The sequence below is a fragment of the Phyllobates terribilis genome, unplaced genomic scaffold (genome assembly GCF_046119375.1).
Source record: "Phyllobates terribilis strain yellow unplaced genomic scaffold, ASM4611937v1 Scaffold_5__5_contigs__length_657084704, whole genome shotgun sequence".
Classification (NCBI taxonomy): Eukaryota; Metazoa; Chordata; class Amphibia; order Anura; family Dendrobatidae; genus Phyllobates; species Phyllobates terribilis.
Window position 1 is genome coordinate 30,098,220 of NW_027362765.1, and position 19,394 is coordinate 30,117,613.

The 19,394-nt window shown below is 46.7% G+C and overlaps 2 protein-coding genes across 2 annotated transcripts in view; both read left to right on the plus strand.

The window, feature by feature from the left end:
• The window catches only part of LOC141271825 (uncharacterized), a 31,181-nt gene extending 20,056 nt beyond the window's left edge, over positions 1-11,125 (plus strand). Inside the window, exon 7 of the mRNA XM_073681995.1 lies at positions 6,879-11,125. Within this exon, the coding sequence (XP_073538096.1) occupies positions 6,879-7,963 (1,085 nt within the window). The 3' untranslated portion in view covers positions 7,964-11,125. The remainder of the gene's footprint in view (positions 1-6,878) is intronic.
• The window catches only part of LOC141271824 (oocyte zinc finger protein XlCOF7.1-like), a 225,150-nt gene that overhangs the window by 84,333 nt on the left and 121,423 nt on the right, over positions 1-19,394 (plus strand). The window lies entirely within an intron of this gene.

A 19,394-nucleotide genomic window follows, 5' to 3' on the forward strand; every position in this document is an offset into this window, starting at 1 on the left:
GTGTGCTGTAGCCTGCTTTTCCGAGTCCTACATCACAGAGGCTTGGCACCTCGGGGACACATACCTCCTGTCCATGACCTGTCCGGCTGCAACCTTAGATATCCCCCCCCCCTCTGCCCAAAGCCGGGGGGCTTGCCACCTTCTGCCATACATTAGACCCTTGATAGCGCATCAGCATTCCCCTGTTGTTTCCCATGCCTATGCTCCACATGAAAACTAAAATCCTGTAGAGCTAGGAACCACCTAGTTACTCGGAAATTGTTCCCCTTCTTCTCTCGCATCCACCTCAGTGGAGCATGGTCCGACACTAACCTGAACCTTGTACCTAACAGGTAATACCTCAGAGTGTCCAACGCCCACTTGATGGCTAAATATTCTTTTTCCACTATGGAGTAGTTCTTCTTACATATGGACAGCTTCTGACTGAGGTACATTACAGGGTGTTCCTCTCCATTTACTGTATCTCCTGGGACAAGACTACGTCCATCTGGATCACGAACTCTTTGGAGAAGTTGGGCACCACCAAGTCTGGATGTTTACAGAAGGCCAGTTTTAGTTCCTGGAAGGCCGCCACAGCTTCCGGGGACCACTTAGCCATATTCGACTTCGTCCCTTTCAGAAGATCTGTCAGCGGAGCTGCTATTAGGGCGAAATTAGGGACAAATCTTCTATAGCAGCCCTCGATGCCTAGAAATGCCCTGACCTGCTTCTTAGAGAGGGGCTGTGGCCAGTTCAGGATCGTCTCGACCTTATTTATTTGTGGTTTATTTCACCTCTACCAACCACGTAGCCCAGATACTTGGCTTCCTCCATCCCCATAGCTCATTTCTTTGAGTTGATGATAATGCCCGCCTTCCTTAGGGCGTCAAGTATGGCTTGAACTTTGTCAAGATTACTTCCCCAGTCCTGGCTGAATATGACTTCCCCAGTCCTGGTTGAATATGACAATGTCATCTAGGTAGGCCTCTACATACTTTTTGTGGGGTGCTAAGATCCGGTCCATGGCTCTCTGGAAAGTGGCCGCAGCTCCCTGCAACCCAAACGGCATCCTGACTTACTGATAGCATCCGTCTGGCGTTGAGAAGGCCGTCTTCTCCTTGGCCTCTTTAAACAGAGGAATTTGCCAGTATCCTTTGGTGAGGTCAAGGGTGGTTATGTACCAAGCTGGTCTTAGCTTTTCAGTAAGCTCATCTACCCTAAGAATTGGGTAGGCGTCGAACTTTAAAACTTAATTTCGCTTCCTATAGTCATTTCAAAACCACCATTCTCCATCTGGTTTCGGCACTAAGACTATGGAACTGGACCAGCCACTCTTGAACTCTTCTATGATTCCCAGGTTAAGCATCCGCTTCACCTCTTTCGAGATCACCTCTCTGCGGGCCTCTGGGATCCGATACGATTTTAGGTTGACGTGAACATTTGGCTCTGTGAGTATCTTATGCTCTATGACCTGAGTGAGTCCTGGCAACTCAGAAAACAGGTCTTTATTTTGCTGCAACAGCTCCCGACATTTTCTGTGAGCTGGACAAGGTGTCTGCCACCTTAACATCTTCCGCGTTGACGTCAGATTTGGCTACCAGACAAGGAGCTTCTAAGGATTCTCTGTCCTGCCATGATTTAAGCAGGTTAACATGGTAAACTTGATAGGGCTTCCTGTTCCCCGCTTGGTGGATTTTATAGTTGACTTCCCCAACTTTTTCTACCACCTCATAGGGGCCCTGCCACTTGGCCAGGAACTTACTCTCCACTGTAAGCACTAACACAAGTACTCGATCTCCTGGGTTGAACTGTCTCACTCTGGCTGATCTATTATACACCCTGGACTGTGCCTCCTGTGCCTTGAGGAGGTGCTCCTTCACAATGGGTATCACATTGGTAATCCTCTCTTGCATCTGGGCAATATGCTTCACCACGCTCCTATAGGGAGTGGTGTCAGCTTCCCAGCACTCTTTTGCCACATCCAAGAGCCCTTGAGGGTGTCGGCCATAGAGTAGTTCAAACAGGGAGAAGCCTGTGGAAGCTTGGGGAACTTCCCTGATGGAGAACAACAGATAGGGAAGCAGACAGTCCCAATTTCGGCCATCCTTCTCCACTGATTTCCTCAACATCGCCTTCAAGGTTTTGTTAAACCTCTCCACCAGTCCGTCCATCTGGGAATGGTACACTCAGGTTCTGAGCTGTGCAACCTGTAGTGTCTTGCACAATTCTGTCATGATCTTTCACATAAATGGAGTCCCAGCCGATGAGGGAGTGTGGCCCTTATCAGGGTCACCAAACTTCCTGAGTCCAAGAGTCCAGACACTTGCACCCCATTTACGGACACTGAGCACGCCTGAGGGCCCTCGCCATGTTGAGGAACCGCGCTGCTGGCGGGGTAGGCCAAATAGGAGCAACGCCGGCCTAAGTTGCAGTCCATTGGCTCAGAGTTCATGGGCCAGATTGTTGTCATGATGACCTCCGGGTCAGAGACCTAAGGCAGCCAATTAGACCATGCTAGGAATATGGTCTAAGAGGCTTCTGTTAGTGTAATTCTGGCAGGAATAATGCATTGCAATGCATTATTCCAGCGATCAGAGTAATAAAAGTTAAAGTCCCATAGAGGGACTAAGTAACATTAAAAAATAAAATTATACCAATAAACAGTGGACGCGGTCTGACCTGTGATTCAGCTGTGTCCGTCTTTTTAAGTGTGCTTAAAAGTGCGGTCGGCCACAGTTTTGTGCATCTCTGAAAAGGACACCACTGAAAAGAGCTAGTCGGAGTCCAGAGTAACTCTGCTGCCTCATTATAGTGAATGGATCCCTCAGAAGTTTCATCTGAATCACGTCATTCGGCGATTTAGATGGAAACCCCGATGTGAGTGCTCAGCGTAGAGCACAGGATAAATGTGATTCGAAATGTTATGTAAAATGTTCCAAATAAAAGCTTTAGCTCAATCCACAAAAAAGCAAGTCCCCACTCAGGTCCGTCTTCTGTCAATGGACATATAGGGGCTTCCACGTTACTGGTAGTGCTTCTCAAAAGCCTATGTACTATGGATCTTCACCCCCAAAAGAAATCCAGCGAATTCTGCTCTCCCAAATCCAAATGCCCCTCTCCTTTCTGAGCTCCAGTGTACCTAAACCACATTTAGCGTCCACGTGTTTGGCATTTCTGTACCCATGAGAGCCTGCTTAATTTACTGGAGTACGTGTTTCCAGAAGCACGAGCTGGGCACAATGTATTAACACTACAACCTACTGGGCACTACAATGTATGGGCACAATGTACGGGCACAACAATGGCTTATTTCCAATTTTCACTCACCAATATTCACTGCTGCTTGTTTCTGGAAAACGCCCATGGAGTCAAAGTCGTCACTACACCTGTAGATAAATTACCAGAGGGGTGTAATTTCCAAAATGGGGACACTTGAGGGGGGATTCTACTCTTCTGACACTTAGAGGCTCTGTATATGGAGTCCACAAACTATTCTGCGATAATTTTTTCTCTGAGAGTCAAATAGCGCTCCAGTCCTCCCGATTCTCGTCGTGTGGCTAAGCAGTACTGTACAGACACAGATAGGGTATTGCCACGCTCAGCTGAAATTGTGCAACAAATTTTGGTGCCATTTTTACCCATTTCCCCATGTGAAACTGTAAAATCTGGGGTAAAACTAATTTTTTTCTGGTAAACATGTAATTATTTTTTCTTCACTGCCCAATGGACTAAAATTGTGACACACCTGTGGTGTCATAATAATAACTGCACCCATAGATAAATTCACTGACAGCTGTAAAATGGGGTTACTTGTGGGGGGTTCAGCTTTTTTGGCACCTTAGCTCTTCCAAAGTGGCATGGTACCCTCAAACCATTCCAACAAAATCTGAACTCCAATATGGCACTCCTTCCCTTCTGAGCTTTCCGCTGTGCCACAAAAGTAGTTTTCAACCATATATGGGGTATTGGCATACTTAGGAGAAATTGCGGAACAAATTGTACCGTCCATTAGAAAATTGATAATTTGGGGCTAAAGTATCATTTTCTTGGAAAAAAAATGGCAATTTTCCAGTGACTCAGCCCAATTTTATACAATTCTGTGACTTGCCTGAGGGTTAAAAATGCTCACTATACCCCTAGATCAGGGATGTAAAACTCAAACACACAGAGGGCCAAAAAGAAAAACTTGAACAAAGTCGTGGGCCAACCAGTATACAGGATAATGGGCCCCACAGAGTCCTCCATACAAAATAATGGGCCCCACATAGTCCTGCAGACACTATAATGGCCCCACATAACCTTCCATACAGTACAATGGGCGCCACAAAGTCCTCCATACAGACTAATGGCCCCACATAGGGGTGGTGATTCAGGTGTCACGAGCCAAATATAATCATCCTGCGGGCCAGATTTGGCCCACGGGCCAGAGTTGACATGTGTGCCTTAGATTAATTCCTCAAGAAGAGTAGGTTCCAAAATGGGGCCCCTTGTGGGAGTTTCTGCTGTTTTGGCATGTTAGAGGCTCTTCAAATATAACATGACATCTGGAATATATTTCAGCCAAAATTGCGCTCCAGAATTCTATTGGCGCTCCTCCCCTTCCGAGCGCTGCCATGCACCCAAACAGTAGTTTTCCACCACCTATGGAGTATCGGTGTGCTCAGGATAAAATGGACCCGAAAATCTGTTGTGCAATTCTTCCTGTTACCCTTGTGAAAGGGGAAAATTTCGGGCTGAAACAACATTTTGTCATTTTCAACTTTATAAAATTCTGTGAAGCATCTGCACTTTCAAGGTGCTCACCACACCTTTAGGCAAATTCCTTGAGCGTTGTAGTTTACTAAATGGGGTCACATGTGGGGGGTTTCCACTGTTAAGGCACATCAGGGGCTACATGGCGACCACTATCTATTCCAGCCATTTTTGTGTTCCAAAAGCCAATTGCTGCTCATCCCCTTCTGAACCCTGCCATGTGCCCAAACAGTGGTTTTCCCCCATATATAGGATATCGGCCTGCTCAGGAGAAATTGCACAACAAACTGGTCCATTTACTTCTGTTACTCTTGGGGAACTTAAAAATTTGGGGTTAAAACAAAAATTTTGTGAGAAAAATTAGATTTTTTATTTTATTTATTTTCACTGCTCAATGGTATAAAATTCTGTGAAGCATCTGTGGGTTCAGGTGCTGGATAATGGCAGGAACTTGAACACGCTATCATATACGCCAATCCAGAGCATCCCAAATCTGTTCAATGGGTGACATCTGGTGAGTATGCTGGCCATGCAAGATCTTTGCACAGCCATTGAAGAGGAGTCGACCAACATTCTCCACAGGCCACATTCATCAACCTGATCAACTCTATGCGAAGGAGATGTGTTGCACCGCGAGGCAAATGGTGGTGACACCAGATGCTGACAGGTTTTCTGACCCCCTCCAACCGCTACATAATAAGATAAAGATACCAGACAAAATAGTTTTACGGTATTTCTACTTTAGGTCTGCAGCATTTTTCCAACATCCCGTTTTATTTTTTTCAGCATTCTTTTATTTTTTTTCAGATGATGGAAGGCTTACTAGTTTGGCAACAAGTTTTTATATGTTCAATTAAATGTACAAACCTATTTTTTGGGTAGCAAATCAAGTAGCTGGGTATACCAACAAGTAGCCACTTAGTTTTAATAGATATAGCAAAAAAAGGGTGTAATAAAATATAACCTTTAATAAATCTATATTAAAATACCAAATTTAAAAAAAGATTTAAAAAAAAAAAATATGACAGCATATAAACAAGCTGTATCACTGCTTAATTGGTCCAGGCTGAGATCATCCCAGATACTGCACCAATAACCCCCACCCTTTTGTACCTCTTTTGAGATGGCTAAAATCTACCAACCTAACGTTTCCATTAACCTGACAACTTTTTATAAAAGTTAAGCAGTAACATAGTGTCTTACCGCCTACTCGCGGTTATACAGGTCCTGTATGCTGCCATATGAGAGACTAGCCTTTCACTTTTGAAATTACTTTGAGGGGCCAAGATTTTAGATAGAACCAGGAGGGCACAGAAAATACAAAATCAGTGGATAAAAGAATAGTCAGTAAATGGGCCAGGATCACAACAGGATCAAATGCACCAACTGAACCAGAAGAGAACAAGGCTGTGTCTGGCAGCTTCCAGCAATATATTATTAGCTCTAGTAGTGTGTGGTGCTTTCCAATTAACTGAAGCAGGGAGCTGATTATTCCAGCTGGACAGCACACACACCCATACTGCCAGACTGGATGGTACTACTGGTCCTGGCCACCCGATTCTTAGTGGCTGGAAAGAGCCTGCGCCACCCAGACCTTCTGGTTCCAATGTCTCCTTCATCACTAGCGCCATCAGCAGAATGAAGGATGGTGGCGACTGGTGATAGAAACAAACATTGCAGGACCAGATCCCAGAGGAGATATGACACACCATTTGCAGAAGCCCAATGCTACAGAATGGCAGAAAACCTGAGCAGCAGAAAACCCCATAAAGTGACTCCATTTTATAAATTATAACCATCAGTGTATTAATCTATAGGAGTAGTGACCATTTTGACAGCTGAGTGGGGGCTCGTTTTTTTGCAGGATACGTAGAAGCTTTTTTTAGTTTTATATTTGCATGCATAACATTTTTTGGTGGCTTTTCATTCCAATATTTTGGAGGCAGAATGAACAAACAGTTGAACTCCACACTCTACTAGTTCATGCTATGACGCCTTTTATTAGACTGTGAACTGTCATTGTCTTAGTGAATAATTTTTGCTGCATAACTTCCCATTTCTGTGGACATTTTGAGTAGAAATATTAAAAAAATTAAAATTTCAAGTATATTTGATTAAAAAATACTAACTGTTTTATATCTTGGCAGATGACGGTGACAGGAGATCAGGGGGACAACTGACATCTTCCATTTTTAAATCAGATGACCTTGAGATCACACAGGATACAATTGAAGTGAATTTCATTACTCCAGATATACTATCATCCCTTCACAGCAAAGACCTATCATCTGATCCTATGAAACAGGTCCTATCTTCTGATTCATTACAGACTACTAAGAAAAATAAAAGTAAGAAAATAGGCATTAAAAAACAAACTTCTCTTAAAGCAAAGAAGCCAGTTACACATTCAGAATATGGAAATAGTTTTCTCAACGAAACATCTTTTGTTAAACATCAAAAAAATCACACAGAAGAGAAGAGATTTTCTTGTTTCAAATGTGGGAAATATTTTAACCAGAAATCAGATCTTGTTAGGCATGAGAGAATTCATACTGGTGAGAAACCATATTCATGTTCAGAATGTGGGAAATGTTTTAACCAGAAATGGATTCTTGTTATTCATCAAAGAACTCACACGGGAGAGAAGCCTTTTTCATGTTCAGAATGTGGGAAATGTTTTGTACAGAAATCATTGCTTGTTGCACATATGAGAACTCACACAGGGGAGAAGCCTTTTTCATGTTCAGAATGTGGGAAATGTTTTGTACAGAAATCATCACTTGTTGCACATATGAGAACTCACACAGGGGAGAAACCTTTTTCATGTTCAGAATGTGGGAAATGTTTTGTAGAGAAATCACACCTTGATAGACACCAGAGAACTCACACAGGGGAGAAGCCTTTTTCATGTTCAGAATGTGGAAAATGTTTTGTAGGGAAATCACACCTTGATCGACACCAGAGAACTCACACAGGGGAGAAGCCATATTCATGTTCAGAATGTGGAAAATGTTTTGTACAGAAATCAGTTCTTGTTAGTCACCAAAGAACTCACACAGGGGAGAAGCCATATTCATGTTCAGAATGTGGAATATGTTTTGGACATAAATCATATCTTCTTACACACCAGAGAACTCACAAAGGGGAAATGCCTTTTTCATGTTCAGAATGTGGAAAATATTTTGTACAGAAATCATCGCTTCTTATACACCAGAAAGTTCACACAGGGTAGAAGCCTTTTTCCTGCTCAGAATGTGGGAAATATTTTAACCAGGAATCGTATCTTGTTATACACCTGGGAAGTCACACAGGAAAAAAGCCATTTTCATGTTCAGAATGTGGAAAATGTTTTATAGAGAAATCAAATTTTCTGAGACACCAGAGAACTCACACAGGGGAGAAGCAATATTCATGTTCAGAATGTGGGAATTGTTGGTCAGATAAATCAAGTCTAGATAAGCATAAAATAATTCACACAAGGGAGAAGCAATAATCATATGAAGAATGTGGGAAATGTTTAGAACAATAATGCTATTTTGTTAAACATCAAAAATCCTGCAAGGGAAGAAGCCATTATTATACCTAGAATGTGAAAAATGAATTACTAGAAAACATATGTTGTTAAACATAAAAAATAACGCACACAGGGAGAAACTATATCTTATTGACAAATTGTACAAAACCATATAACAGAAAGTCGTATAATTAAACAAGAAAGGGAAATTACCTTAGAACTTACTGTATTTTTTGGACTATAATAAGTGATTGCCTCTTACAGTATGGCGGCAGCTTCCTGCAACGGAGGAGAACACTGAGACAGTGTCCTTCCCGATCACATAGAGAACTGCTCTCTCCTCCTGCCCCACACTGATCCATGTGATCGGTGCAGAGCAGGAGAGGAAGATACTGGGACCTGCACAGAGGCTGCTTGTCCTGAGTGAGCAGCTGAAGAACCTTCCTCCTGACTAGCTCCAGGACCTTTCACATGATCTGGAAGGAACTGCAAAACGGAGTAATGTATACACAGTGTATGTAAATATGTATATGTAGCAGATTTGTGTGTGGTGTGTGTGTATGTGTGTATATATATGGATAATATATATAAATGTGCATATGTAGTAGAGCTCGGTGTATGTGAATGTGCATATGTAGCAGAGCTACTGCATGGGCAGCATGGTGGCTCAGTAATTAGCACTGCAACCTTGCAGTGCTGCGGTATTGGATTCAAATTCCACCAAAGACAACATTTGAACATTTGCAAGGAGTTTTTATTCTCTCCCCGTGTTTGCATTGGTTTCCTCTGGGTTCTCCAGTTTTCTCTCACACTCCAAAGACCTACTGATGGGAAATTTAGATTGTGAGCCCCATTGGGACAGCGATGATAATGTCTGTAAAGCGCTGCGGAATATGATGGCGCTATATAAGCAATGCATAATAAAAATAAATATGGCTGTGTGTACATAAATGTGTATATGTAGCAGAGCTGTGTGTGTATGTAAATGTGCAGATTTAGCAGAGCTGTGTGTGTATGTAAATATGCAGAGTGTCCAGCAGCATTATGTGTATATATGTGCGCTGCAGAGTGGTCATTAATGTCCGTGCTGTGACGCTATATGTAAATATAACACGTGGTGCAGAGAGACACTAACAATAGATTTATTACTTCCCTATTCTACCCCAGTATATTTATAATTAGTGATATTGACTTCTCCACTTTACACCAGGGAAGATTTAATTAGTAAAAAAAAATGTCTTTCCTATTTTCTACTGTCTAAACCTGGGGTACGTCTTACAGTCTGAAAAATACATAATTAGTATTATATTTGTGGAGTCAAGGTGTCTGTAGGCAGAGGATGCTGTGAGCTGCTAGCGTGGATCTCACCCTCTGATGAAGGAGATCGGAACATCTCCGAAGCGCGTAAGGGATAGGATGGAGCATCCAGGCTTCCATCCCTGTGCAATCCTGTGATGTCACATGCCGCGCTGCTAATCCCCACACTTGGTCTGCTCAGCGGTGGGTAAGCCACCGTCCGGGGCTCCCTGCTCGTTTGCATCACGATCCACGCTAGCAGCTCACAGCATTCTCTGCATATAGACACCTTGACTCCACAAAGGTTCCTCAGAGCAATGAGTGATCTACGGACCCCTTTTTTGTGCAGGCACCATTGCCTATTTGTGGACTCTGGTCAACAGCACTGGATTTCATCTCAGACCAACATATCGGTCTGAGAGGCTGGTCTATTCTGTGCCTGTTGGTGCTTTTTTGTCATTATTTGTAATTAGGCTATTTATTGTACACCTCATTGGTTGTCTATTTTCATTTCAGTTTTATGCACCATAGTTCTTTATATATAACAACCAGTCTGGTCACTAGCATTTAATTAGTGCTTATTTTTTACTTGTTTGTACAGCTCTGTGACAGCAGATTTCCTCTTCTGTAGCTGTCTTTTCTGTATTGTCATTCAATGTTTATGGGCCAAGTCTTAAGGAAATCACCGCAACGTATTTAGGCTCCTCACTTTTGCAGTTAAATCAATTTAATGTAGTTGCGGACCCTGCAGGCTTTTCCCTATATGGGTCTCATTGGTTATACTAATTTGCTGTATGTATACCTAACATTCTAATGTAGTGGCATTATTTATTTATTTCTGCATCTGGCTATTTTCCACCATTCCTGGGGTGTGACTCCTACTTGCTGCTGTTCTTATGTTTCTGATTTAAGACACACTAGTTAGTGCAGGTTTTCTTGTTTTCTAGTTACTAATATCTTTCATGTAATAAGCAAATAAAAAGCAATATTCTACAGTATATGCATTGAATATTTCACATTTTTATATATATATACAGTATATGGACAACTAGTGTAACCCATACTCCCACCCTTTCAAAAAATGTCTTCCTCCCTCTTCTTCCTAACTCCCAATCTCTGCTATCTGCCGCTAATTACAATTACTTTCAGCGCACAGTCTCATGTCTGTAACTTCTCTACACTATAATAATAAACATGTTCATATTACACATTACTAGTTACATCTACAATCCATTCCTTCTTTGTAGGAACATCTGATGTGATGCATTTGTTAAATCCCTTTCCCTGCTACGTATAGTAGTTTATTAACCATCATTGGGAACTGATTTCCTTCAAGACAAGGCATGGAACCTGATGAGTCACCCATTTATCCAAACCTGCTGATTCAGAAATTTCCAAGCTCCCAAAGCCATGAAATAGACAAGGAAATTTGGAGTTGCCAATCCTCCTTGTTTTGTAGACTTTTGGAGATGAAGCGTCTACAGCCTCGGCTCTTAACCTCCACACAAGGTCTTTGAACACATTTTCTATGATTTTAAAGGGAATCTGTCACCCCCTGGCACTTATTTGACCTCTAATATTGGCATATGGGGGATAGAAATGTAAATCTATACCTACCTGTATGCCTCAGATTAGAGATTTTGCTGCTGTGAAATGTCTTTTTATTCATTGAAGTTTCTGATGCGTTCCCGTTCTTGGGCCATGAAAAAATCCTCATCTCCGGTGGTATTTATAATGTTTCCTCCCCAGTGCCCTATGACGTGCATTTGCCGCGGCCAGATCCCACGCCTGCGCCTTTCACTTTTTACAGAAGGCGCACATGTACTATGCAGTCGTAGTACTGCTGGGATCTTTGTGTGCAGGCACCGGGAAGTCACAGTGACTCGCCGGCGCCTGTGCACAAGATCCCTGTAGTACTATGCGCCTTCTGTAAAAAGTGAAGTGCGCAAGCGCGGGATCTGGCCATGGCAAATACACGTCACAGGGAACTGTGACATGCAGGGGAGGGGGAAAATATTATAATTCACACAGGAGGCGGGGATTTCTTCCTGGCACTGGGCCCGCAAGCATCAGAAACTTCAAAGGAAAAAAAAAGACATTTCACAGCAACAAGACTTCTAATATGGGCATACAGGTAGGTACAGATTTACATTTCTATCACCTGTGTGCCCATATTTGAAGTCAGATAAGTGCCAGGGGGTGACAGATTCCATTTAAATGCTTTTGGTTTTGTATCCAAATTATAATATGTGACAGCACAAACAAAATGCTGGGAAAATGGTCCACTGTTTTTTTTTTCAATCAGACTTTTTTCGTTATGTCTTTCTTAAAGGGAAATTACAACAGAATGTCCCTGTGACAGCTTCTAATCTTAATTAGCCAGACGTCTAGATTTGTTAAGCCAGGAGAAATACACTATTATCTTTGTGTTGACTTTTGACTTTGTGTTTTTCTTTGGTGCGTCAAGAAGGACAGACTAGTATTTGTATAAATCTGAGTGTTTGGGCATTATGCGGACCCTGTGGCTTGGTGACTCAAAGAGGAGTATAAGTTATGCAAATTGATTAAACACTCAAACAATGAGTCATGAGCCCTGCACCTTCCTCTGACCTGTGAATGATGACCTAAGCCACAGACGTACAGGGATTTCTATTGTGCTTCTAAGAGAATCAGAAAGACTCTTCAGGACAGTAGTTTGGTAGCATGGCTCCATCCAGAGACACACAGATTTGGATTCTACAGGATTCCAGCCTAAGGGCACATGGCCCTGGCTGGAAGTATACAGATCGGCTCCATTGACCATCAGAGAACCCATGGATACATTTGGGGAAATCAGGTTGGGATCATCTGGTCCCATGGAGACACTCTGAGAAAGCCAGGTTAGGACAATGAGGTCACCTGGAACCCATGGAGTTGTTCAGAGAGGCCAGGGTGGGACCCTCGGGTCTCCTGGCCTTGTTCTTCAATGGACTGTCAGCTTCCTAAGCTTTCCGCTATTTCCTCACTGTGGGTATCCACCCAAAGCGGGGTGCCACTGGTTGAGGTAGTTGGCCTTGGAAGTCTCAAAGTTGTAGCCGATCTATTCTTGGCGGGCCAGCGGAAGGGAGAGACTGTGTAATTTTGCACCATCTTGGGTATTTGCTGGGGCTGTTCTATATGTTTATTGTATGTTTGGTGGTTCAATAAAGTATTGCCACACTGTTTTACCCTCACCTTGTGTTGTCTGAGTAGTATTATGCCCACAGGAGACACAGGGTCGTGACAGTCCCCAATCCCCATTTCACTTCTCCTTATCCAAAATACTGCAGTATCTATCTCTACAGCATACATGTTAATATCTGGCCCCTGGGCAGAGTCTGTCCCGCAGGGTGATTATATTTGGCTTCCAACACCAGAACCACCACCCCTATGTGGGGCTATTATTCTGTATGGAGAACTTTGTGGAGCCCATTATACTGTATGGAGGACTATGTGGGGCCCATTATACTGTGTGTAAAGCTGTGTGGGACCAATTATTCTGTATGAAGGACTGTGTTGGGCCCATTATACTGTCCAAGTTTTTCATTATTATTATTATTTATTATTATAGCGCCATTTATTCCATGGCGCTTTACATGTGAAAAAGGGGTATAATACAAGAACAATTACAATAACAATAATCTTGAACACAATGTGACAGCGACTGGTACAGGAGGGGCGAGGACCCTGCCCGCGAGGGCTCACAATCTACGAGGGATGGGTGAGGATACAGTAGGTGAGGGTAGAGCTGGTCGTGCAGCGGTATGGTGGAGCGGTGGTTACTGCAGGTTGTAGGCTTGTCGGAAGAGGTGGGTCTTCAGGTTCCTTTTGAAGGTTTCCACGGTAGGCGAGAGTCTGATACGATGGGGTAGAGAGTTCCAGAGTAGGGAGGAAGCACGGGAGAAATCTTGTATACGGTTGTGGGAGGAGGAGATAAGAGGGGAGTAGAGCAGGAGATCTTGTGAGGATCGGAGGTTGCATGCGGGTATGTAACGGGAGACTAGGTCGGAGATATATTGAGGAGACAGGTTGTGAATGGCTTTGTATGTCATGGTTATGGTTTTGAACTGGAGTCTCTGAGCAATGGGGAGCCAGTGTGTAACGGGTCTGGGAGGTGGAACCTCAGAGCAACTATACAAAGTGGCAGTCCTTGTAAGGAAGCAGGTGGCTCCCAGGGAAGGTGGGCAGGTAGTCACGGCAAGTGACAGGGACAGTCTCTGGGTAGAAGGGCAGGTAGTCACTGCAAGTGACAGGGACAGTCTCTGGGTAGAAGGGCAGGAGGTCACGGCAAGTGACAGGGACAGTCTCTTGACAGGCGGATGGTCACGGCAAGTGACAGCAGGATAAGAGTCTCTAGACAGGCAGGTGGTCACGGCAAGTGACAGCAGGGAAAGAGTCTCTAGATAGGCTAGCAGGCAGGTAGCAGGTGAGCGCTCCCAGGTGAGCGGGCAGGAGTCTCTGGACAGGCAGGTGGTCACGGCAAGTGACGGCAGAGCCTCCAGGTAGGCTAGCAGGCAGGTAGCAGGTGAGCGCTCCCAGGTGAGCGGGCAGGCAGATCCATAGACAGACTGACAGGTGTTGGAAGGCAGACTGTCGGACCGCAGGAATGCAAGCAGATAGACAGGAATCAGGTAGGTATCAAGCAGAGATCTGGCAGGTAACTGGCAGGTATCTGGTAACGGGACCTGAGGGCTGAATCAGAGTTGAAAGGGTTTGCAACAACATTGCTCAGGCACCTCCATTTTGGAGGAGGTGCCTTATATATGGTGAAGTCCTCCGGCCATTGGCCGGGGACTCCTTAGGACGGCGCGCGCGGCCCCTTTAAGAGAGGGGGAGCGCGCGCGCGCGCCCTAAGCACAGAGGCCGGAAAGCAGCGCGCGCTGCCAGCAGAGCGGAAGGAAGCCGCCGGACACGGAGCGGAGAGGTGAGGGGAACGGCGTCCCTGCCTAGCAGGAGGCAGGGACACCGACGCTACAGTACCCCCCCCCCCTTTAGGCCCCCCTTTTTTAAGCCAGAGAGAAATTTATCAAGGATGAGAGGGGCATGGATGTTCTCCCGGGGCTCCCATGTTCTCTCCTCAGGACCAAACCCCTTCCAATCCACTAGAAAAAAGGACTTTCTTCTTACCCTTTTGGTGGCCAGAATGTTCTCTACCTCAAACTCATTTTCAGCGGAAACCGGAGCACGAGGCGTACCTGTAGACTTGGAAAAAGAGTTAAGTACCACGGGTTTGAGTAGAGATACATGGAAGGAGTTAGGAATCCGCAAATTGGCCGGGAGTTTCAATTTATAGGCCACCGGGTTGATTTGTTTGATAACTTCCAGTGGGCCGATGAACCGAGGCCCTAACTTGTAGGAAGGAATCTTGAGCCGGACATATTTGGACGAGAGCCAGACCTTATCTCCAGGACGGAATTGTGGTGGATCCAGACGTCTTTTGTCAGCCTGTTTTTTCATCCGCTCAGATGACTGAAGAAGTGCGGATCTGGTACTTTCCCAAATGGAGGAAAATTCGTTAACGAGAGATTCCGCAGACGGATTGTCCACCGACGTGGAGACGGGAAACGGGATCCGAGGATGCTGACCGAAGACTACAAAAAACGGAGATTTGGAGGAAGATTCGCTCTCGTAATTATTGTAGGAAAATTCGGCCCACGGTAAAAGATCCACCCAGTCGGAATGGTGAGCATTAACAAAGTGCCGGAGGAAACTGGTTAAAATTTGGTTGATCCGTTCTACTTGGCCATTGGACTGTGGGTGATAAGCAGAAGAAAAGTCCAAGGTGACCCCCAGCAGTTTACACATGGCTCGCCAAAAACGAGAGATGAACTGAACCCCTCGGTCGGATACGATGTGGAGAGGAAGACCATGAAGACGGAAGACATGATGGATAAAGTCTTTAGCTAACTCTGATGCAGACGGGAGACCCGGCAGGGGAATAAAGTGAGCCATTTTGGAAAAGCGGTCAGCGACCACCCATATGACCGTACAACCGGCAGAGACAGGGAGGTCCGTTATAAAGTCCATAGCTATATGCTGCCACGGGGCAGCAGGTACAGGAAGAGGAAGGAGACGGCCGGCTGGCAGATGTCTCGGAACCTTGTTGCGGGCGCAGGACACACAGGCTGAAACAAAGTCTATTACGTCCTTGTGCAGGGTAGGCCACCAGTAATGCCAGGTAATAAGCTGGAGGGTCTTTTTCTGACCAGCGTGGCCAGCTAGCTTGGACGAGTGTCCCCAGTGTAGAACCTTCTCACGATCAGGTACAGTTACAAACGTCTTACCGGGTGGAAGACGATTTAGATTCACGGGGGCCACCTGCATTACTTTGGCAGGGTCGATGACGTGTTTAGGCTCCTCCTCAAGATCAGAGACCAAAAAGGATCGGGACAAGGCATCAGCTTTGATGTTTATGTCAGCCGGGCGAAAATGAAGAATGAAATTAAAGCGGGCGAAGAACAAGGACCACCGGGCTTGGCGTGCGTTAAGTCTCTGGGCACTCTGGAGGTAAGCCAAGTTCTTGTGGTCCGTGTAAATTATTACCGGGTGAAGAGCCCCCTCGAGCAGGTAACGCCACTCCTCCAGTGCCAGCTTAATGGCCAACAATTCTCGGTCTCCTATAGAATAATTGCGCTCAGAAGAGGAGAAGAGTTTGGAGAAGAAGCCGCAGGTTACCATTCTTCCGGAAGACGACTTTTGGGTAAGTACCGCTCCGGCTCTGGAGGAGGAAGCGTTGACTTCTAGGAAGAATTGTTTGTTGCCGTCCGGACGATGCAGCACAGGGGCGGAGGAAAAAGCTTGTTTTAAGGAAAGGAAGGCTTCCTCTGCTTCGGGCGGCCATTCTCTGGGATTAGCGCCCTTACGGGTGAGCGCCGAGATAGGGGCAGTCCGGGAAGAGAAGTGCGGAATGAAGAGGCGGTAGTAGTTGGCGAAGCCCAGGAACCGCTGAATAGCCTTCAACCCCTCTGGTCGGGACCACTTCTGGATGGCAGACAGTTTCTCAGGATCCATTCGTAGGCCGGTCTGAGAGATTATGTAGCCCAGAAACGGAAGCGAGGTCTGCTCAAAGAGGCACTTCTCATATTTAGCGTAGAGGTGGTTCTGCCTGAGCCTGAGAAGGACCTGACGAACGTCCCTCCGGTGAGTGAGAAGATCCGGAGAGAAGACCAAGATGTCGTCCAGGTACACCACCACGCAGGAGTAGAGAAGGTCACGGAAGATGTCATTGACCAACTCTTGAAAGACGGCGGGAGAGTTACAGAGACCGAAGGGCATTACAAGGTATTCATAGTGGCCGTCCCGGGTGTTGAATGCCGTCTTCCATTCATCCCCCTGACGGATACGGACCAGATTATACGCCCCATGGAGGTCCAGCTTGGTGAAGATTCTAGCCCCCCTCAGACGGTCAAATAATTCAGGAATGAGCAGAAGGGGGTATTTATTTTTCACTGTGATCTGGTTAAGGCCTCTATAGTCTATACAGGGACGGAGTGAGCCGTCCTTCTTTTTGACGAAGAAGAAGCCTGCTCGCGCCGGGGAGGTAGATTTCCAGATAAATCCCCGGGCCAGATTCTCCTCAATATATTCAGACATGGACCGGCTCTCAGCAGCGGACAAAGGGTAAATACGCCCACGGGGAGGAGTAGCACCGGACATCAGGTCGATTGGGCAGTCGTATGGTCTATGAGGCGGTAATGTCTCTGCTTCTCTTTTATTAAAGACGTCCGCAAAAGACCAATAGGGAATCGGTAGGCCGGGTAGATTGGCTGGGGTAGGAGAAGGACGAGCAGGATGAACGGGAACTAAAGAAGTCTTATGGCAGTCCTGTCCCCAGCGAAGAACTTCTCCGGTCTGCCAATCAAGCACGGGTGCATGTCTCTGGAGCCAAGGTAGGCCTAGCAAGAGGGCGTGAGAGAGTCCAGGCAGAACATGGAAGAAGATGCTCTCAGAGTGCAGCATTCCCACCTGCAGAGTTATGGATTCGGTGATGAGTTGGATGGGATGTGGTAAGGGGCCCCCATCCACGGCGGCGACAGATAAGGGTACAGCCAGAGGTTTGGTGGGAATGCGGTATTTCTCTACCAGGGACTGAGAAATGAGATTTCCGGCAGCTCCAGAGTCAAGTTGAGCCAGTTCAAAATAACGGTTCTCCCCGCAGATGATAGAGACCGACAGCATTAGAGATGGAGAGGGTTTATTTCTGTCTAGGGCGACCTCTCTGAGCGATCCTAGACACAGGCATTTCCCGACCTCTCTGGGCAGGAACGGATCCGGTGCTCCTTACTGCCACTGTAGAAGCAGCTCCCCTCGGCACGGCGTAATTCTTGACGGGTCTTGACCATCTTGGTCTGGTCGACCTGCATAGGCTCGGGTGAGTGCGCCGGGGGAGTAACGGAGGAAGTGACGGGTCTCGGGAAGGTAGGGGCAAGGCGTGGAAACCTCCTCTCACGGGTGGCCTCTTCGGTGCGCTCCTGGAACCGGATGTCAATCCGGGTGGCAAGTGTAATTAAGTCGTCGAGAGTGGTAGTGTAGCGTCAGCATCCCTGCCTCCTGCCAGACAGGGACGCCGTTCCCCTCACGTCTCCGCTCCGTGCCCGGCGGCTTCCTCCCGCTCTGCTGGCAGCGCTCGCTGCTTCCCGGTCTTTGTGCTTAGGGCGCGCGCGCGCTCCCCCTCTCTTAAAGGGGCCGCGTGCGCCGTCCTAAGGAGTCCCCGGCCAATGGCCGGAGGACCTCACCATATATAAGGCACCTCCTCCAAAATGGAGGTGCCCGAGCAATGTTGTTGCAAAGCCTTTCAACTCGGCTTCAGCCCTCAGGTCCCGTTACCAGTTACCTGCCAGATTCCTGCTTGATACCTGCCTGATATCTGCTTACCTGCTTGCTATCCTGTGGTCCGACAGTCTGCCTACCAGCACCTGTCAGTCTGTCTATGGATCAGTCCGCCTGCGGACCAGGAAGTACCTGCCAGATACCTGCTTGCCTGTCCAGAGACTCTTACTCGCTCACCTGGGAGCGCTCACCTGCTACCTGCCTGCTAGCCTACCTGGAGGCTCTGCCGTAACTTGCCGTGACCACCTGCCAGTCCAGAGACTCTTGCCCGCTCACCTGGGAGCGCCCACCTGCTACCTGCCTGCTAGCCTACCTGGAGGCTATGCCGTCACTTACCGTGACCACCTGCCTGTCCAGAGACTCTTGCCCGCTCACCTGGGAGCGCTCACCTGCTACCTGCCTGCTAGCCTATCTAGAGACTCTTTCCCTGCTGTCACTTGCCGTGACCACCTGCCCGTCTAGAGACTCTTACCCTGCTGTCACTTGCCGTGACCACCTGCCCGTCTAGAGACCCTTACCCTGCTGTCATTTGCCGTGACCACCTGCCCATCCAAAGACTCTTACCCTGCTGTCACTTGCCGTGACCACCCGCCTGTCAAGAGACTGTCCCCGTCACTTGCCGTGACTTCCTGCCCTTCTACCCAGAGACTGTCCCCGTCACTTGCCGTGACTTCCTGCCCTTCTACCCAGAGACTGTCCCTGTCACTTGCCGTGACTACCTGCCCACCTTCCCTGGGAGCCACCCGCTTCCTTACAAAGACTGCCCCTTTGTATAGTTGCTCAGAGGTTCCACCTCCCAGACCCATTACAGTTTGCTCGGGCCATGGAACCCGGTGGCACCCAGGCTCCCTCGCTCTCGGACCTATGTCATGAACTTTCCCGTCAGAGGTCCCAACAGGAGTCCATCCTGAGCCACCTGCGTGGTGTTAACTCCCGCCTGGACACACTGACTACCTCTTCGGGACCTGCTTCCAGTCGCACGACTCCTACCCCGGCAGCGCCGCTG